This window comes from Sander vitreus, chromosome 6 (assembly GCF_031162955.1).
Source record: "Sander vitreus isolate 19-12246 chromosome 6, sanVit1, whole genome shotgun sequence".
NCBI classification, from domain to species: Eukaryota; Metazoa; Chordata; class Actinopteri; order Perciformes; family Percidae; genus Sander; species Sander vitreus.
In genome coordinates this window covers 11,784,974-11,806,352 of record NC_135860.1, presented here as the reverse complement: position 1 = coordinate 11,806,352, position 21,379 = coordinate 11,784,974, and the positions used below count along the sequence as shown (strand labels likewise).

At 41.8% G+C, this 21,379-nt stretch overlaps 1 protein-coding gene across 4 annotated transcripts; it reads left to right on the top strand.

The window, feature by feature from the left end:
- The first annotated feature begins 512 nt into the window (after nucleotides 1-512).
- pou2f2b (POU class 2 homeobox 2b) lies at nucleotides 513-21,159 on the top strand. Of its 4 annotated transcripts, XM_078252539.1 has the most exons (16): nucleotides 513-629; nucleotides 5,515-5,580; nucleotides 5,739-5,773; nucleotides 6,210-6,266; nucleotides 7,270-7,389; nucleotides 7,743-8,072; nucleotides 8,377-8,482; nucleotides 8,602-8,693; nucleotides 8,825-8,965; nucleotides 9,065-9,206; nucleotides 9,310-9,458; nucleotides 9,740-9,937; nucleotides 10,094-10,290; nucleotides 11,066-11,134; nucleotides 11,518-11,591; nucleotides 13,328-21,159. In XM_078252539.1, exons 1-16 carry the CDS (start codon nucleotides 575-577, stop codon nucleotides 13,654-13,656), a joined length of 2,160 nt encoding a protein of 719 aa, XP_078108665.1. In that variant the 5' UTR covers nucleotides 513-574; the 3' UTR covers nucleotides 13,657-21,159. The 4 variants fall into 4 exon arrangements, with proteins under 4 accessions (XP_078108665.1, XP_078108666.1, XP_078108667.1 ...); XM_078252540.1 differs by lacking the exon at nucleotides 7,743-8,072; XM_078252541.1 differs by lacking the exon at nucleotides 11,518-11,591 and having other exon boundaries at nucleotides 13,328-13,464.
- Nucleotides 21,160-21,379: the final 220 nt, after the last annotated feature.

Sequence of the window (21,379 nt, the reverse complement as noted above, 5' to 3'; positions counted from 1 at the left end):
CATAGACACAGATATGACCACGGAGAGATTGTCATGACTCATGGTAGTCAAAACAGTCTGTGAGAGCTTGTGAGAACATCTTAGAGTTGAGAGAAAACTCTGCTCAGTTGAGTTTTGGATAGGTTTTGAAGGTACGCTGGGTCACATATATCGTGCTGTTTTTCTCTTGCATGTGTGAGTGAGTGAGCGTTTGTGTGTGTGAGTGGCTGTTTCCAGCCATCACTTTCCGTCAGCACCCGTCATCCCCCTCTTTTTCTCCTCGTCTATCTCTTCGATCTTCTCGCTCACTCACTCCCCCACTCTCTAACCTCTTGCGTGTCCCCCTTCCTTTTTTTTTTTTCTTTAATCTTGTATTTTTCTCTACTGTGTGCCGAGTTCCTACTCTTTTGAGGCTTACTTCCTGTTGTATGTTGCAGGATGTGGGGAGGAGGTGGGGCTTAGGGGGTGTGGACTAGAGAGAGAGTAATTCTCTCAACCATATGATTTAATACACTCCTCCTTTTTGGTTTGAGAGAGAGAAGGAGAGTGAGAGTTTTTCTTTACGTAGAGCACACTCTCTCACACAGACACAGATATGACCAAGACAGCAGCAATAGCGGCAAAGGACTTCTTCAGTATGTGGTTGCCAGGTGAGTGTCTGTGCAGCTCTCTCTCTGCTGGCCTTCATTTACCACAACCAATTAAGCTTTGCGTGTGTGTGCGTGTGTGTGTGTGTGTGTGTGTGTGTGTGTGTGTGTGTGTGTGTGTGTGTGTGTGTGTGTGTGTGTGTGTGAGAGAGAGAGAGAGAGAGAGAGAGAGAGAGAAAGAAAGAGAACTGTGTCTACGCTGTTGATTAATGCCACTGGGTCTAACAAGCTCAGCTAATTAAAGAACATCAAAGAGCGAGAGGTGGTACGAAGAGAAAGATGTGGCTGGATGGATGGATGGCTTGATGGGTGGACGCCTGTCGCAGGCAGAGGGAAAGGTCAGACACCTCGCCATCCCATAGCATGCCTTTGTGTGTGTGTGTGTGTGTGTGTGTGTGTGTGTGTGTGTGTGTGTGTGTGTGTGTGTGTGTGTGTGTGTGTGTGTGTGTGTGTGAGTGAGTGTATGTATTTGTGCTTATACTGAATACTGAATGTTAAAAAAGCTCGAGGAAACAGTAAAAACTAAAATGTCTTGAAATGTACTGGTAAGGAAAAAACAGCGTTGCTGCCAGTCATTTTCTATATTGGTATTATTTATCATTTGTCACTGTAAAACACCTTTTCTTTTTATTGTTTGTTGTGGTCATGTTGCATTTCTGTTCAGTTTATAAATACAATATTTAGCTGATAAGGTTTCTTTCTGTGCAACTTTGAACTTTGAAACGTGTGTGTGTGTGTGTGTGTGTGTGTGTGTGTGTGTGTGCGTGTGTGTTGGAGTTGTGGGGGGTAGCACTGATGATTATTTTGCCCTTTTGATATTTAGATTGATGTCAGTTAATTCAAAACACATTTTTAAAACCTTAGACACAAAGATACTTGTTTAAAGAAATACAGATAATCAAAAGTGGAAATGCTGTCATCCTCAGTATTTAAAAATTGATGAAAACAAAGCAGAAGAATGAGACTCTTCTTGCCCATCGGCGTTTTGGTGGTCAGCTGAGGCTGAGAGAAGTGCCAGACACAGTCTTAGTTGATCGACAGTGAGACTCACAGAAAAGCACAGCAGGCTGTTAGCTGACTCTGACTCACCAATTACCAGAAATCAATTTTAAAATGTCAATTAGCTCATATTTCTCTCTCTTTGTCTTTGATGTGCTGATAAGATTTCTTCATGGAGTGATTCATGGGTTAAAAATGACCGAGTCACATCTTCACCTGATGTGGTCACTGCTGTGACCTCTGGTGAATTACTCTGACCAGGGTGGTACCTCCTGACCATCAAACTGCAACAAACAAGAATGCATGAGTTTGGATCACAATGCAAATAAAACAAAAGTCAATATTATTAGTAATAGTTAAGGTTAATGCAAAAAAACAAAAAACAAACTAAATGTCAGAAAAAAATTTAATTATTCATTTTGCATAGTTAAAAATGATGAGGCATTTTGTACATTTATTAAGGTTGATTTAAAAAGTTCTGCAGTTTTGCTAATTAATGCCAAAATTATAAGTGACTAAATTAGGAATGTCCCCAATTTTAATGAATGGTACCGTCACTAAAGTCTTCTCCCCTCCTGCATTTACAGCCTCACTCATCTTCTCAAAGTGCATCAATGCAATAAGTGAAAACAAATTATTTATTTTAACTGAAGCATTTACATAATTTTGCAAACTGTCAGGGAGGTTCTCATTGACAAATGCCTTCCAAAGTGACATATATACTGTATATATATATATATATAGTGTGCCTATATTCCAGCTGCATTTATTTTTATTCATAAGGAATTTTATTTGTTCATATTTAGCATTTTGAGTCATTAGTAATTTTTGTGTAGTTGACAATGCAGACAGTAACTTAACACTGATAAAACAGTGTCAGCAGCACAGACTATAATGATGCTGCTGTGCCACTTTAAGTTTTCCTTTAGCTTCTTACTTTATTGTTAGATTTTCCTCGTCAGTTCCTTGCTTTATTCTTAAATTCTGTCTTATTTCACTTATTTATACTTTCAATTTTTTTTTTTGTTCAGCTTCTTATTTCGTTCTCAAATTTCGACATCAACTTATGTCTTCATCTTCATCCAGATGTGCGAAAGCTGTTGCGCTTGATAGCCGAGAAATATTAATTTGCGCTTCTTGGTGGTTAGTTAGTAGGTATGATGACTCCAGTTCCCAGACACCCCCCTTGGGGCTGGGGTTGTGTCTTGAATCAGGAAGTGGGTGAGGGGTAGTGGGGGGGGTTCAGGTTAGTTGCAGTAGAGTTTCATCTTAGCCAAAATACCCAGAGGAGAATAACAGAAACAGTCCAGTCTGAGCACAGACACTGTTGTTCCTTGTTCATTTTCAATTGCATCATTTATTCATGACACAGGATTATACAGCGTTAAATTTGTTCTGTTTAAGATACAGTGAGTATAGTGCAGCTCTCTGGTCTTGCTGGCTAGAAGTTAAACCTTGAGCTTTGCTGTAAGATTATTACAACATCTTAATGAGGGACAAAATAGACATAGTAATTTAACCTTGTACTTTGACAGAAATGCTTCTACTGCATATTAACTTTTTTACCACATATGCAAATAAGAACAAGGATCCACTGATAAGAGATGCTGCCTCTTATTTCCCACACTTAATTAAACAAATTCACAAAAATCGTAAAAACATTCATAACATGTAACTCTGCTCTGTGTCGAGTAAAATTAGTTGTGTTTGTGTGTGTGCAGCAATTTGTTGAAAAAGAGAAGGGACCTTTTAAAAAGATAGAGTGAAAGAGAGGTAGAGATCAGGCTAATATTAATAGCCTCACTGACAGTAAGTGTTGGGTTTAGCACTCTGCGTTCAACCCGGTACAAGGGGAAGTTGGGAGGGGAAGTGAGAAAAAGACACAGCATCTTGATATACTGTCCCACTACTGTATTACTGACCACATTATCCACCATGCTACTGTCTGTAGGCCATTTTGAACCATGAATCAATATACACCTTCCCCGGGTGTCCTGCGAGTAGGCAGTACATTACCAGCGGCAGTAATTTGGGAACTTCACATTACAGCTGTTTTATGAGCTGGACAATCATTTTATATGGCGGATTTGGCTTTGGTATTGTACACTGCACATATTCATGGTTGGTGCTTTTTTTAAAGTTTTAATTGTGTGCTTCATGAGAGGAAGACATTGCATGTTCTATCAGAAATTGAGCAACATTGGTCAGTTTTTTGGTTTCACTGATAGCCATGGTGGCATACCAAAACAGGAGTCATATGTAATGATGGGATAACCACAAATCAACTCAGTCTACTAATAGATTAACCAGATGTTTGCATCTGCATTACATGGTGGGTGACCAAATTAGCTTTTTGCAGAAGTCTGTTAAGTTTGAGGGAAATCCTGCGGTCAGTGTGTGCGTGTTCTGACCCAATTGTATAAGTGTGGCGGCAGAGTGACGCTTTGCCACTTCCCCTAAGGACATTGCATGTAACAAAGTCCACTGTTCTCACATTTGTTTCACTGAAACAAATGTGTTTGTGCTGCTAAATGGGCTTTTGATCAGGGAGTGGCTCATTTTAAGTTATGTTCTTTATAATGATTGCACTGGACTGATGGTTTGTTTATTTGAAAATGGCATCAGTTCAGTGGTGGTCAGTGGAGCAGTCATCTTCTCCATGTGTTACTGCTGCCCCCTGATGGTGAAAACCAGGCTTGACCGCTTGCTGGCATTGCAGAAAGTCTTATGAGAGTATTTTCTGTATTTAGTGTTTCATATTGATTAAACCACAGCAATAAGCTGATGGGGAAATTAAAATGTATGTGTGTTGTGTGATGTGTGTTGTGTGATGTGTGTTTCAAGTGCAACGTGAGAAACAACAGGATGAGGAGAGGAATGATGAAGGGGAGAGGAAGGGGTGAAAGGGGAGAGACAAAAAGGAGGAGGGAGACTGAGAGTTTATTATGCAGGTGGCAGTTATAATTAGTTGGTCGTTGGGCAGATTTGCATGTTTTCACAAAAGGGAAGTAGCTCTGTGTGTGTGTGTGTGTGTGTGTGTGTGTGTGTGTGTGTGTGTGTGTGTGTGTGTGTGTGTGTGTGTGTGCGCTTGTCAGAGAACAAGAGCGAGAGAAGAAAAAGGTTTCAAATGGACAAAACATTAATCATCTTTCAGTTTGTGGTTTCAGACAAATAAAAAGTTTTGTAGTGAGATGATACCATCAGGTGATTAATAAAACAACACGAGTACACACACAGAAGTGTACAGACATGTAAACCACACACACACACACACACACACACACACACACATTCATGCATGCACGCACATATTCTTTCAAAACTGACATCCCCATCTCTCCTACACTCTCTGCTGCCAAAATACTCCACTCCTTTTGTAATAGATAGAATTAAAGACTTGAGAATTTCTTGCCTCCTTCACTTCACTGTTGTTGCCATAGGGACTGTCCCAATACAGTATCAACCAGGAAGTGATGTGGTCTAGCAATGAATGACACACAACACGACATTTTTAATGTTGAGTTGCTCCCACGTAAACACCTTGAGTTAAATTTAGAACAAGCAAACACCTTGGGTCAACCTACTCTTTTGTTATACCACTAACTGGAAAGAATGAATGAATGTGGGCTGGATTGAACTTGTGAATGATTCAGCCACAATGCTTGTTGTACAGTGTGTAGGACTGTACAGGACTGTGACCTGAAAAACTCTTAACCTATGTAAAAAACAATGCCCTGGCCATCATCCTCTTTCCCCTTTCGTCATCGAGATTCGGATCAACTGCTTCGTAAATGTGTTCTGCTTCAGTCTGCATTTTTTGTTTCCCCTCTCTGACACAGATTTAAGAATCAACCTTGCTGACTTATTTATCTGTGTCTTCCTGTTACAGATATCAGGATGTCAAAGCCAATAGAGGTCGAGAAAGTAGGGGCTGAGTCACCGATGGAGGGCACAGGTAAGATGTTCTGCTGTTAGTGGCAGCAAATATACAAAGTACATAAATATAAATAATATATAAAAAGTAGTTCATGCATCATACCGTATTTCGCAGTTTGTGCGTTTGTGCTCTAACACGTGAATACTTTCTCACTTTTTCCTTTCCCTCCCACGCAGATTCAGAGCGGAATGGACCTGAATCAAATCACCAGGTACATCTGACTCCTGTGATTCTAACAGTTTATCTCCCACCTCTTTCATCTACATAATTAATGCAAAAAATTAGATAGTTGTAGGCTACACCTCGTTATTTCCATTATTGATTATCTTGATTATTTTATCGATTATTTTGAATTCTTTTTTTTTTTAAATCCTTTAGTCCTTATGATGGCGAGGAAGACAATTTTAAAATCTAAACATATTCAGTTGGCAATAAAATATAAGAGAGAATAGCAGCAAAACTTCACATTCTTTATAAATCACTAACACAATTGTTAAAAAGGTCAAAATTGTTTAAAAAAAAAACATTTTCTGTTGATAAATCAATTTTTTGTAATAGTAAATAAAATAGATTAAATTAAATATAGTGCATTTAAAGTCATTTTTGAAAGTAATTTCTAATATGAGTTCTGTTCCCATCTCCTCTAGGCTCAGTCAATGAAAGTCAATCCCTTTCCCCTTTCACCAACCCTGAGCAGCAGCAAGGTGAGTGTGTAGGCCTCTGTGTGTCCTTACATCTGCCTGTCTGACCTTTACCCCTCAATGTTTGTGTGTATGTGTGTGTGTGTGTGTGTGTGTGTGTGTGTGTGTGTGTGTGTGTGTGTGTGTGTGTGTGTGTGTGTGTGTCCATGTTACTGAACTGCCTGTGCATGTGTGTACATATGTCTGGTCTTATGTTTGTACATCTTTTGTGTTTTAACCTCCCACAATAGGTTTATTGACCGTGTAGCTGCCTCAGCTTTGCGCATTCGATTGTTCTTTTGTTGCGTTCAACGTTAAGGTTCATAATGTGTCCCTCCACCCAGTCCTGAATGTAAACAAATTCACTGAAAGTATGATGACACGCTCCCTTCACAAAGCCTATGGGAATTGTAATAAATCTATAATGCTATAGCTTTCACCAAAAGGTGAAATTGTTCTAATTTGCATACCACAGGAGATATGCAAATCAGTACACTGGAAGAGCCCCCCCCCCCGCCAGTTTAAACATGCCTGATCCTGGGAGTAGAGATCATCCCTTTGTGCAAGGAAAAGAGAGACTAGTGGACTCTCATTGCCTGAGACAGACTAGAAACACAGTTCTCATCAGTTTACTGATTATCAGCAGCATTAATCTGAAAATACCCATAGAATTTAAATAATCAACACTGCCTATCATGATCTTGAAAAGCCAGGTAAGCTTATGTAGTTGAAATAATAGGTTTGTAATTGGTCTTTTTGACCAATTCTAAGTTCGGGGAAGAGTGGTTCCCTGTGTTTTTTATAATAATTTGCTAATTTTAATCTTTTTAGTGCAGGCATTCTTTCAACAGTTATTCTCTACAATTTGTTGGAAAGGAGAAGTGTAAATACTGTTTTCAGCAATGGCATAAGGAGAATGTTCTGGAGGCATAAAGCTCATTTTAGGATTTATGTTTTGGATACATGCATGTTTTTTTTAATTAATGATCTTCTGCATTTGCCGCTCTCTTTCCTGTCTTCCACACAGCATAAGATGGAGGAGTGTGGTGAGATGTCCCCTGCCCTTCCTCTCTCTCACGGTCCGACCCCCTCACAGACGGCCCTGCAACATACACAGCTCATGCTGACCGGCTCCCAACTAGCAGGGGTAAGCCTAACTTATAATATAAGGACACAGACACACACTTTGCTTTGCTTTTACCCTGCTTGCTTCTCTTGTGCTGCTTTTTGAACACTTTGTTTCCTTCTTTGTCTCCCTTTGCCTATTTCCTTCTTTTCTACTTTATCTTAATTCTCTCCGCTCCTCTCCACTCCTCTCCTCTCCTCTCCGCTCCTCTCCACTCCTCTCCTCTCCTCTCCTCTCCTCTCCTCTCCTCTCCTCTCCTCTCCTCTCCTCTCCTCTCCTCTCCTCTCCTCTCCTCTCCGCTCCTCTCCTCTCCTCTCCTCTCCTCTCCTCTCCTCTCCTCTCCTCTCCTCTCCTCTCCTCTTTCTCTTCGCCAGTTAACAGCTCTGTTGCCAGCGCAGCAGCAGCTGTTGTTGCAGCAGGCTCAGGCGCAGCTCCTGGCTGCAGCTGTGCAACAGTCCAGTGCAGCCCACGCCGCACATGCTGCCCATGCAGCTGCCCAAGCAAATCAGCAAGCTCAGGCAGTCGCAGCAGCAAATCAGCAAGCCCAGCAGCAGCAGCAGCAGCAGCAGGCGGGACAAACGGGGCAGCAGGCCCAATCGCAGTCCCAGGGACAGAGCACACAGGAACAGATAGCCCAAAGTGTCCCTGTCCCACCTCCTCCACCACAGCTCACCCTCTCCCAGCCAATCCAGCTCACCGCCCAGGTACTGACTGCCAATCAAAGCCACTTCCTGCTGAGCGGCTTGATTGAGGAACCAGTATCAAGCCATGAAACAGTTATTCTTGCATGTCTATCATATCTTTAATGTTTCAAAGTTTCCACATTTTCTTGTACGTTAAGTTTTTCCTCCTCCTTCAATGTTTTCTGTACATCCAAATCTGCTCCTCTCCTCAGGTGGAGATAACATACTAACACATGTTTGTGTGACTGAGCAATCTATATATCTCTTATAAATTCATACATTCTTTTTCTCTCTCTAATCTGTCCATTCTCTCTTGATTGAACAGGACATCCAGCAGTTGCTGCAACTTCAGCAGTTGGTGTTAGTGCCCGGCCACCCGCTCCAATCCCCTGCCCAGTTCCTCCTCCCACAGGCACAGCAGGGCCAGCAAGGTGGGCAGGCTTCTTACTGGGATAGTGTTTTGTGGTTTTGGCAGGAATAAGTCGTTAACATAAAAAAAAAAAAATCTTTGGTCATAATTATAGTTGGAAATTTGCTTCTTTTTTCTCAGGACTCCTATCGACACCAAATCTCATTTCGCTACCTCAGCAAAACCAAGGGAGCCTGCTGTCTGCTTCAACTAGAATGGGACTCCAAGCACAGGTATGAGGAAACTTTCTGTGGAAAGGGAAAACACAGCCTCTGCACCAGCGGCAAACAAACACCTCTGTCTCTCTCTCTTTCTCCTCCCTCTCGTTCTCACTTTCATTCCTCTGACGTCGAACCCGCCACAGCGAGATAAGAGTATGGAGGTGAGCGGTGTGACCGCGGTGCCCTCAGTGACCTCTCACCCTGAGGAGCCCAGTGACCTGGAGGAGCTGGAACAGTTTGCCCGCACTTTCAAACAGAGACGCATCAAACTGGGCTTCACACAGGTAGGGAGAGACACTGTGTATGTTTGCATGTGCTGGTTACATTAGCAGTTTCTTAGTCTTTGATGTATTTTGACTGTACTTCTTTTATCCCTTCACAAGGGAGATGTTGGTTTGGCCATGGGGAAGCTGTATGGCAACGACTTCAGTCAGACCACAATCTCCCGCTTTGAAGCCCTCAACCTAAGCTTTAAGAACATGTGCAAGCTGAAGCCACTGCTGGAGAAGTGGCTCAACGATGCAGGTGAGCTTTCATCAAACAGTCCTTTAAATTTATGTTTAAAGTATGCAACAGTTATAATTAGTCTGACATACAGTCTGTTTTTATGCTTCCTTTCTTTCATCAGAGACCATGTCCACAGACTGTACCATGCCCAGCCCCAGCTCCCTGTCCTCTCCCTCTATGGGCTTCGACGGGATTCCTGGTCGCCGCAGAAAGAAGAGAACCAGCATTGAGACGAATGTACGCGTGGCCCTGGAACGCGCATTCATGACGGTAAAATAAAAATACAATTTTTTTAATTCATTAGACATTTTTAAAAAAGCTGATTGCGTAACAATTTTTTTTAGGTTTTATGAGATTTTAAAGCGTCATCTAAATACTGGACAAAAATTTGTTAAGTCCTTATTTTTCCGTGGAGCTTTTAAATGTCAAATTCTGCTCTTTGTGTTAATACAAAAGATGTATGTCTTGGTGTTTTTAACTTTCTGCCTCATGTGCCTGAAATATAGCACTGCTGAAATGATCTGAATTCCTGTCTCTCTCCCTTCCTTTAGAACCAGAAGCCTACCTCAGAAGAGATCCTGCTGATTGCAGAGCAGCTCAACATGGAGAAGGAGGTGATCCGGGTCTGGTTCTGCAACCGCCGGCAGAAAGAGAAACGCATCAATCCCTCCAGTGCCACCCCTCCCCTGCCCAGCCAGCCCCCCACTGCCCCGCCAACGCACAAACCGCCCTGCTACAGCCCTCACATGGTAAATATCCAACCTGGACATCACTCTTGCACTTGTTAGTTAGTTGTGTATTTTAATGAATAGTAATAATTTAATGATGAGAAAAGAAGCATGTCCCTGTTTTTCAGCTGTATGTAGTTTCAGAAACCTTAATCTGGCTTTCTTTCTCTCTGCCAGATGTCCAGCCAGCTGTCGCAGGCCGTGACCAGTCTCAGCACAACAGTGTCCACCATGTCGCCCGTCTGCTCCCTGACTTCCAGCCTCACCTCCACCCACCCCTCTCTCAGTTCCGCACCCTCTCCGGTGACTCCTCCTCCCCGCAGCACGGCCAGCCCAGCCACTCCCAGCCACAGCACACTCAACCTTAACACAGGGTAGGAGACGAGAGACGTTTACAATACACCACCTGGGATTCCCCCATCACTTAATTGACGGCAATTATTGTTAGGGAAAATTTTGGTTTTTAAAGGGTCAGTTCACCCAAATTATGAAAGTTTTTTTTTTCCCCACTTACCTTTAGGGATATCTGGCCAATCAGAAAGTTTTCATTTTATTTGGCCAGGTTTTAAGATATCTGTCTCTAAATGGGGCCAGTGTGCTTCAACAGAATGGCAACCTCCCACACACCTTTCTGTTTCACTGCTGTGAGCACCACAGACCAAGTTTCATGCATCTGCATTATATTAGGTCAGCAGCAAAAATCTCAAAATGATGGCTAAGGATATTGCAAAACTTCTGGAAAATTAAACTAAAGCCTACTACCTGGTTATATACCACTGATGGTGAGAAAGTAGTTGTTTGTAATTTGCTTTGAAATATTAGGTTTATGTTTGGTTTTCTTTCGAAGTAAATGTATTCAGTTGTGGCCACTACAACAGAATACATTTAGGCAAAATATTGAAGTGCCACATACAACCACACATTTCCATAAAAATGTAAATACCACAATTACTGTCCTGCACAATGCTCGGTTCACCTGCAGTTTGTAGTTAAATGGTTGATACTGTACAGATACACAGTGATTGTTTGTGCGTGCACAGACACACACACACTGATATCCCAACATGCCATTGGGCACCACTGCTTCCGCTGTGCTGCAGTGTACTAACCCTGTGTGCGTTTGTGTGTGTGTGGTTTTTGTGTTCACAGCTTATGGCGTATGGGTAAAAAGAACGGTGACGTGTCTAACTACATCACCGATTTTGCTGCAAACTTGAGGTGAATGCGACCGAGACACACACATGCAGATGATACTGCACAGAGCACTTTTGTTTGGTGCAGAATACTGAGTTCTTGTAATGAATCGCTTCTAACTGCATAGCTAATGAGAGTTTTGGTGTTTTATAAAATGTTCTATTTCTTTCTGCATTTCTAACCTCTTGTTTACATCTGTACAGCCAACTGTCAGCTAACTACTGCTCTTTTCATGTGCAGGGCTATATTTACCCTCCGCTTGTCCTTGCTGCTAAACCTGCTTTTTTTCTTACCTTTTCTCCTCTGCCTGTCTGTGTTTGTATATATGCTTGCGCGCGCGCATGTGTGTGTGTGTGTGTGTGTGTGTGTGTGTGTGCGTGTGTGCGTGTGTGTGTGTGATACAACAGGAACACTGTGATGGGAGTTAACACAGGGATGAACCAAGCCCTCCTCGGTAACAATCCCCTGGCCACTATCCAAGGTGTGTGTGAGAGAGAGAGAAAGAGAGATGCTGAAATGGGTTTATTGGGAGAGTTAAAAAAAACAAAAAAAAACAAAAAAAGAAGAGAAAGCTTAGCATAAACAGGATATAATGTAGAGGTAGAGGTCAAGGCGGAGGTGGTGTACTTTATTATTTCATTTCTTGGAAAATCTTAGGGTCACAGAATACATAAAAATACGCAGAGACAAGTTTTTATGTTCTGGCAATACATTCTCCTCTCAAACACTTGCACAAACATTACACTTATACACTCCTACACACACATAAATGCTCAAACTCAGACACATACTGTGCACTACACATCCCCTCTCACACACCTTTCTACACTTGAGAACACCACAAGAATAGCACAAGAAAAAACAATCCTGCAGAACTGACCACCAAACAGTCCCGACCACCGTCAGCCGTGCTAATTTTTAATCATACTTGGTGGTAAGAGGATGAAAATGGGGAGGGAGATCTATTAAAATATAGAAGTGTGATGATGACTAATACAGTTATGCATGGTAGGTGAATCAAATCGCACTGGTAGAATACAGACTGGAGACGCAGATGAATAGGCAGCCGAGGGTGTTTGCTCATCCAGAGTACGGAGCAGCTGAGGCAGAGAGAGTTGTAGAGAGGAAGAATGACTCATTTCTCATATGTTGCTATTAACATCCATGACTCCATCCCATCAAGTGTGTGCATGTGTGTGACGATTGTTACGTTGATGCATGGGCTATGTTTTTGTGTGTGCGTCTGTGCTGTCATCTTTAGCCTTTCATCTCTTCATTTCATCATTGTGTTCATCATTGTGTTGGGGATGTTTCTGGCATTTCATTTAACGTTTTCAGTTTAAACCATCAACTTCAAATATCAGACCCTCAGAGTCACGGCCCAAGACTGTTTCACACCACTTTGATGCTCAACGCTCGTACACCAAGAGATCGATCACTGAGTAGGCAGAAATAACATATTCTTCACCAAAAGTAGCCTCAACAGACCATGATGCAGTGCAACCACAAGACATTTTGAGTAGTATGGGTGCTTAATGCTTCGTCCCCAATGGAAAAAAAAAAAATTGTTTTACTGTTGCTATGCAATCACAAAAGTTATTAGGCTGCGCACACACATGTAGCAATTTTTGAATGATAGATAAGCTGCATGAAGCGCTATTCACATAGAAATCCATTTTATTTCTATGGCAATCGTCAACCTTGTTTCCATAACAACAGACCACTCATGTCAGCTTACCTGTTGCTGTGCTGTATCTGATCCCAAAAGATTATCTTGCTACAGATATTAGATATTATTCAGTTATTCTCTATTGGCGCAGTGTTGAAATTGTGTTTTTTTTTTAAAGTTAAAGGTTTCTAAACTCTCATTTAAATTATTCACCCCGAAAAGTGCACTTTTTACACGGAAACCAAACTGTGAGCATCTTGTGGCCGCTCCTTGAGCTTTCCATTTTAAAGAGGTGGTGACCTACTTCTGCTGAATACAACAAGTTCAGGCACTTAATGTGCCTTGGCTGTGTACTGTAGGAAATTATTAACTTCAGTAGCGGTAGATGAGGAGGCCTGACAGAGAGTTTATAACCCGAAAAAATAAATTAAAACACAGCAAACAGCGACTCTAAAGGGCTGCATTTCACTAATTAAATGAAGTTGATTCTGAAATACTGTAAAAGTAGAATATTCCTTTCATCTTTTTCTCTTCTCTCCCTCCCTCAGCCCTAGCAGCCAGTGGTGGCCAGCTGCCCCTTTCCAGTCTTGAGGGGGCCAGTAAGGTGATGCTGGGGGCCTGTGGGAGCCAGAGAGGGGGCCTCCCCTCCTCCTTCTTCCTCAACCACCCCGCCCTCCTCCACATGGGCCAGAACCCCGGCGCTGGACTGCTCAGCGCTGCCATAGCCAAAGCCTCCCAGGCCTCCCCCTTCCCCTCGGCCAGCAGCATCAGCCCCACCCTCTGCTCCCCCTCACCCTGCTCCAGCCCCGCCTCTTCCTGCTCCTCCAGCGAAATGGCACACAGCCCGCCCTCTCTGGGCGGTGCCAAGATTGAGTGACAGCGCCAAGGGCCAATCAGAGAGGAGGAAGAAGGAGGAAACGAGAACCTCGCCTTTCACACCAAAGCTATCTCTTTCTCTCTCTTGTGCTCTTCTTCCGTTATTTTATTTTTTTGCAATGGCTCTCTCTCTCTCTTTCTCTCCCAGTCTTTCGATGCCAAAAATACACAGAATGAAAGAGGAGAGAGGGAGAGAAAGAAGTGAAAGAGAGGAGAAGGGGGGGGAGATTGAAACCAAAAATCTTTATCTATCCAAACAGATGGAGAGGAGGTAACGTGGGACCTTTTTGTCAATAACACGTTCTATCGACATGGCACCTCTCCACTCTTTCTCTCTAAAGGAAAACAAACCAATGACTCCTTAACGAAGAGATGGCAGAGAAGCGTGTCGAAGTGCATAAACCAAAAATGACAAAAGATAACTTTACTATGTGACAAAGGAATGGCGGCAAGGACAAAAAAGAAATGGAGAGGAGAACTGTGCTTACGTTTTCCCTTTTTTTATTATTTCGAAAAGCTGCGGGTCTGAAGATAGAGGAGTAGGGAGGATGAGTTTAAACCAAAAATTTACCTGAGGAGGAGGCGGAGGAGAAATACACAATGACAAAAAAAAAACAAAAAAAAACGACAACCATACCAAAATCCCAAATACCAAAAACCAAAAATACGGAGAGAAAAGCTTTATTCAAAGGACGTGTAAATACTGAAGCTATCCAGGACCAGGACTGTACTACTGCTTCTCACACACACATCAAGAGCCAATCCATCCTGCCATCGACTCATCTTGTCTGTGTCAGCTCATGTGTCTCTTTTAGGTTGTCATGCTAGACATATTGAATAATTTTGTAAAAGATTGTTATTGAACCAGTCAAGAGTTCATGTATGAACGATTGCCACTGTATTCTAATGTGTTAGTCTCTTTACCTACCTCTGGTTCTAAGAGCATAGAAAGCTTTCCTCTCTCCTTTTCGTTTCACATTTTCTTGACAGAGGCTTGTTACTAAGTATCTGTTTTGAGAAGTACAGTTGGGATGTCTTTTTTAATTATTTATTAGTGACATTTTACAATCCAACTCCTATTTATTGTATCAGCTACTTTCTTTTTAGTCTTAGCTTTTGGGGTTTGAATCATCATCCGTGTCATCGTCATTGTCTTCATCATATGCATTTGTGTTGTCAGTGTGCATTTTTGTTTTTGTTTTTAACGTGACTATTCTGCGGGAACAGAGAAGACGCAGGTGAAAAGATGCTCACCAAGTGCCGTAGATCCAAAGTAGAGTTGGCACACTGCGAGTAGATTTCGAGGTGTGAATGAATTTATTAAGACCTAAACATCTGACATTATGTGCTCTTAATCAGACCACTCTTTCCTCACTCTTAAAGATAACCCATTATCAGTGACTCCATGGCTAAATGAACATGCCCTGGAAAACTTCACACACTGAAAATGACATAATAATGTTTGTTAAGAGTGGCGGCCACTTTGAAAGTATGAAATAGGGCTGTGATTGGAGATTTTAAAGTAATAACCATTGAGACTGAAGGCTAAATAAGTCAATAAAGCCAAGTTTAGTCACAGCCAGCTCTCATTCCTGCCTCGTCAATCAGCATAGACGCCCCGACACCTGTCTGTCTAGACATGTTTACTGATATTTGTCTGTTTCCATCATCACTCCATCGATCACATTTCACTGTCATTTTCCACCTCAGACTGCCATTAATTCTCAAATGGAAACCAAAGCATTCTCAAGGCTGGGCTGTTCTTAAGGAGCCTTAGCCAAGACATATGAACACAATAAAGACGCAGAGGGGCGGAGAACAGGACGTAAGCCCCCTGGTGTAATCCCCTCCACCTGGCCCGTCCAAAAACCCACGGGGGAAGCTTTATTTAGGGAACTGATCCTTTACTCCGAACCCCCAGAAAGAAGGGTACGCTGGGACATCAGGGCAAAGGAGGGACACACTGTAGTGAAGGGGAGCAGGCGTCACACTTTTTGTAAGAGGATACCAAAAATAAACCCAAACCAAAAAAAACACACAACCCAAGGAATGACAGAAGCAAACCAAAAAGAACCCTAACCAACTGTGGCTGGAGGGAGGAGGGGAGGAGAACAAAGTGCAGACGTTGAAAGAGGTGAAGCTGTCTGTCTGTTAGCTTTAGGGCTGCGGCATACGCCCAGCTCTGAAACTGTGTAGCATGGATGAAGGGATAGCTAGACAGGCAGACAGAAGAAGGACAGACAATTCCTCCCCTCCTCTGCCTCTCACTCTCTCCAGCTCAGCTCTCTGGTCCTGGATGGAGCTAAACGCAAATGACCTCACTGAACTGAAATCTTCTAAAAAAAAAAAAAAAATCTGTTTTTATTTTTCTGTTGGTTGGTTCTGATTGTTTATCTCTGCTGTGTCTCTTGATGCTGTTTTATGTACTGTACTTTAGTGCTTATTACTCATTTGGAATAACGTACTCGCTTACTTACTACAAGAGCTCCTTATTTTTTTCGTAGTCGTGCTAGAAATTTTTATCAGGTGGTTGGAAAAAATACTGTGAAAATTTAGCTTCCAGATTTTTATTAGATAAAGAAACAGACTGTCTTGGCCGAAAAAAAGACACACAAAAAGCCAAAAAGAAAGAGTTGAATAGCAAACCTTAAAAATACCAAACCAAATACTGAACCAAACCAAACATAGTAGAGAGGAACAGGAACATGAGGGCACAGAAATGGGTCAATTTGTATGAGGTAAAACCGTGTGTTTTTCTGTGCATAAGTGTTAATGGAAGGCCAAATGGTAAAAAAAGAAAGAAAAATGAATAGGGGCTGCAGTGATGTCTTGTCATTAATTTTGACCCCAGAGACGGCATTATACACACTTCAGACACAGAATAATACACACAGCAGTGGCCTCAGTCAAGCTGACAGTTTGAGAGTTGGCCGTAAATGTATCCAAAGAATATTTGGTTTGATCCACACCAGAAAACAGTCGACACACGAGAATAGTCTCACGAACCAAACTTTAGATGTGGGGTTTGCACCTTGAAGGTGAAACCTTTTCTCCACATTGACTCTTAGACGGAATGTATCTGTTAGTGCTTCTATAGATTTTGTAGAAAAAAGATCTATGTTCTACTGCTTACTTATCGCTAATGTATTAAAAAGAAAAAAACGTACAAAAAAGACTGAGAAAAAAAAAAGATCCTAAAAAACATTGATGATAATAACTTGATTTTAGACCAAAAATTTTAACTATCTCTCTTTGGACTTTTTTTTATTTCTCCTTATTAATACTGATTTAGACGTTTGATTGTACTATTTATTATTCAGGGTAGCGTTGATTTATTTGCTTGTTATCTTTTTTGCCTTGCTATGTATTTGTTAATTTATTTCTAGAGGTGCTTTTTTCACATTCTGGGATGTATTTGTGATGGGTTTTTATTTTGCCCCCTGCTGATGTTCTTTCTTACTTCTTTTAAACCAAATAATACCAGAAATGCAACCAAATGTCCTGTAGGGTCTTAATAAGAGAATATGGCTGTTTGGATGGTCAGCCATAAAGATATTCTCCTCCTCACTGAGACGACTCTTCTCCCAAAGGGGAGGGGATGCTCACAGTAGTGAGAGGCAGCACTGTGTGGATGAACACCTCATCATTTTCAGAAATTTTCAAGAAAAAAAATAAATAAAGATTTCGGTAGAGGCTTTCTAGACCGACAAATGTCTTTGTTTCTCCTGATAATAAGACACAAAGATAAGTTAAAATTCTGTTTTGATGGAGAATGCATAAATGTAGTTTATATGTGGAAGAACTGCCTAAATTATAGCATGAGGTGTTCTTTGAGACGTGGTGCTGCTTCTGTCCTCGATATTTTCTCCACAGGGAGAACACACTGAAAGCTTTACAGCTACACTACCAAAAAACACAAAAGAAGAAGATTAACTGGGGCAAAGGCTAAAGTTTTTTACTAGATAGAGAGGAAAGAAAGAGTCAAGCGAGAAGAGGGTGATTTTGGAATTTAAGCCGTAAATTGCCCTCTAACTTCTCACTTTGTCTCTTTTGTCTCTCATTTATTTTGTTTCCACTTTTCTAGAAGTTGGTTTCAACTTGTTTTCTTCATCCCCTGTAGGATGTAAAAGAGAGATAGTTCATCATATACCTCATATTCTTTGATGATAAACCAAATAGATGAATGCTTTAAAATGTGGGGTTCAAGTGGGGATCAGGGTACCTGGATGGTACGTGTGGACAGTGTGTTCGTGTGGCCGGGAGCAGACGCAGTAAAGCTGGGTCAAAGGTTGTTGTCCTAATGGAGGTAAACACAGAGGTTTGGGATTGATCTGGGAAGTAACAGATCATCGACTAGATTGCAGTTTGCTCCATAGGATTCAGAAGGTACCTTTTGAGGTCAAAGGGCCCCACTGGTTCATGCTCCGGTCCACACACACATGCACACACCTTGTCCCCCTGGAAAACACCCCCACTGTCTGTGTTGAGCTTTGAACACAGCCCTCTCCTCATATATGGTTCTTACTGCTTCCTCCCTGTCAAACACGGACTGTGGGCTTAAAGCTGCTCTTTGGCACATATCTAGGATTAAATCTGGATCCATTTTTGGGCTTAAAAAAGCTTCAAGATTAGTACCTCAGAGCAACTTTATCACCAAGGTTGCCGAGCCCTCTCTCGCCTTTAGGTCTTCATTGCCTGATGAAGGGGCATTTTGACCAGTTGATGTCCATGTGCACCAGGGAGTGCCGTAGGGCAGGTAACTGGGGAATGGCTGAGACCGGGGTTGCTAGGTGACACATCCAGACACTTCTCACGACTCGGTGTGTGTTGAGACAGTGGAAGATGGAGGAAGAGGTGTGCATGTGATTAAATCATTTTGTTGTTTTGCCCTCTCTGTGCATTCAGAGGAAGTGGAAGCAGAGCTCTGCTGTGTTTCTCACGAGGCACCTTTTTGTGAACCTCAGGGTTTGAGGGACCGGGTGTATTGTGTTCATCTCTCCGGTGGGGATACCCCCTTAGTGAATGATACCAAAGTCAATGCCTCACCATGAGATCCAGCACGATATACACACTCCCTAAAATCCTGATGTCCACCCGAGTGTTCAGAAACTCTACTTTTCTCCTTATGACTTAAATGGCAGCATATTTTTTTCTCTCTCCACACAATTACATCGTCTCTACAGGTTTAGAGATGTATGTTTACAACAGCATCTATCAAAGAAGCTTTAAAGGAATAGCTTCACTTTTAAGGAAATAAAGTTATTCAATTTCTTGCCGAGAGTTAGATGAGAGCCAGTGAGGACTACACGACTACAGGAAGTCATTGCGCCCCAATGAAACCCCTATACAACCACAAACTGGCATTTTACACTTTAAAATATTTGAATTATTAAACTTCGGAGGTGCTGATAGGCGAATTTTGTTCTGTACACGTGAATGAATCAGTAGCACCATATTCAAACAAAACTGAATATATACTGAATCAGTAGCTTTTAGCTGTTAGGCTCCCCTCACTGGTAACTGAGAGCACTATTTTTTAGCTCAGCATTGATTTACAGTACATTACTGCCTGGTTTAAAGGGTACCGAAAGACACTGAAAGCCACATAAATAATTATACTGTGATAGCGCTGTTGCAAATAAGAAGTGCTGAGCAGTTCATCTTAAAAACAGAGCTTGTAAAGTAACAATTTTAACCAGCTACAGGCTGACAGTTAGAATATCAGCTGTTACGAAGAGTGATGTGTTTGCTTACTGCTGTGTATTGGAGCAGTGATGCATTCAAATTCAATCATTTAAATTAGCAAAGTGATTCATAATTTCCAATTTATTTGGACAGAGCCAGACTAGCTGTTCCCCCATGTTTCCAATCTTTATGCTAAGCTAAGCTAACCATGCCCTGGCTGTAGCTTTATATTTACTATACAGATATGAGAGAGTAGTTTCAATCTTCTCATCTGACTTGGCAAGAAAGCCCCAAAATGTCAAACTATTCCTTTAAAATGCAAGAATCAATACTTGCAGTTGTCATATCAAGATAAGTAAAAATTTATTAGAAAGCAAATATCTCTGGACATGAATGCATGAGAGATGTAGTTGTTGGAGAAGGAGAGACACGGCGAGCAGGGCAAAGAAAACAACAACAAACAAGCTGCTTCTACTTCCTCCACCACCCACTCTCATTCACGCCATACATGCTCTTCCTCTCTTTCATCCCTTTCTTCTCTCTCTCTCTCTCTCTCTCTCTCTTCTACAATACAGCTTTAGTCCAAAGGTATCTCCAGCACCACAGCAAAGGAGTCAGATGTTAAAGAATAAAACCAAAGAGCTCTAACTTGACCTTATCTTCAACACAACGCCTCCACTGCATATTTCACCTCTCTCTGTCCATCCATCCCTTCCTGTTTGCTCTCCTTTAGCTCCTCCGTCACTTAGCGAGCCGGTCTTTGAAGCGTTAACCTCAGCTATCCAAAGGGGAATAATAATAATGATAATTAAGATGATAATTAAGATGATAATGAAATGTATATTTTTAAGTATTTGTCATTGGAAAACTAATCTTCTCATAATTATGATGATCATGATGATGACAACGACGATGATGATGATGATGATGATGATGATGATGATGATGATGAAGTTTCTCTTGGTATCTTTGTAGCTGTTCTGATCCTTCTTAAGTTCTTGTCCTTTCCGCTTGTGCTGCCGGAGAGTACTGCTTAACTCCCATCAGCCCTCTCTCACCCCCTCCCCTCCCCCCTTTCTCATTTGGTTTACCCAATGTTTGGTCCTAACGTCTACCTGTCTGACCCTGTGTGTGTGTGTGTGTGTGTGTGTGTGTGTGTGTGTGTGTGTGTGTGTGAGAAAGAGTAAATTGTCAAACATTGACAAAGGGAAGTTTAAGATTTTTCTCTGGAAGTGGTTTCTTGTTGTTAGCTGTTAAAGAGGGGGATAGCTTCAGTCTATTACATTTCCACCTGTGACCGAGCGTGTGTGTGCCTGACTGGGGGGTGGTTGCTGAAAAGTGGGACGGGTGTGGTTTGCTGCAACTATTTGCCAAAACGACTAAAAAGACAACCACCCACTCACACTGAACATGAACTGTACTGTCAACTGTAACATACTGTTTGCCAGCTTCCTAGTACACATAGCGTTAATTCACAACAGTCTGTGTGTGTGTGTGTGTGTGTGTGTGTGTGTGTGTTTCTGTGCGCGCAAGTATGGTTGTATTGCCATCACTCCTCCCTTTGTATCTCCTATCCTGTGAGCAGCCCCCCACCCTTCCTACCTTCCTATCCCCATTTCCCTTTCTGTCTCCCCCATTCTTCTCCCTTGTTGTAGCAAGTTAGCCTTTTAGTGTATTTATCTTGAAAACCAAAAAAAGAAGAAAAATAACTCTACTTGTTCATTGTACAGTGTTGTTCATTTTAAGTCATTTTTGTAACTGAAAGTGTTTCATTCATCCAAATAAAACAGGAGACAAAAACTGTACAGATGATCCCCTCCCCTGCCTCTTGTCTTGTTTGTACTCTATTCTGTATATCAGTTTTCATGTTGAACCACAGGTTTCACTTGGTTTGGAGAAACCTCATCTACAAAACAGAAAATGTGCCTCATCTTGTGGTGCCACTTTTCAACCAGAGGAGGGAGCTGTTAGACTTGATATCTTTCCTCGAACATTACATCAACCACCATTCTTGATATTTCTGTTGCTGTGTGACCCTC

Excerpts from the sequence above, each read along its gene's own strand:
- pou2f2b (XM_078252539.1), top strand. The coding sequence starts at position 575 with ATGACCAAGACAGCAGCAATAGCGGCAAAGGACTTCTTCAGTATGTGG. Across the intron at positions 630-5,514 it reads CTTCAGTATGTGGTTGCCAG|ATATCAGGATGTCAAAGCCA; the intron begins GTGAGTGTCTGT and ends TTCCTGTTACAG. Across the intron at positions 8,966-9,064 it reads TCAAACTGGGCTTCACACAG|GGAGATGTTGGTTTGGCCAT; the intron begins GTAGGGAGAGAC and ends TCCCTTCACAAG.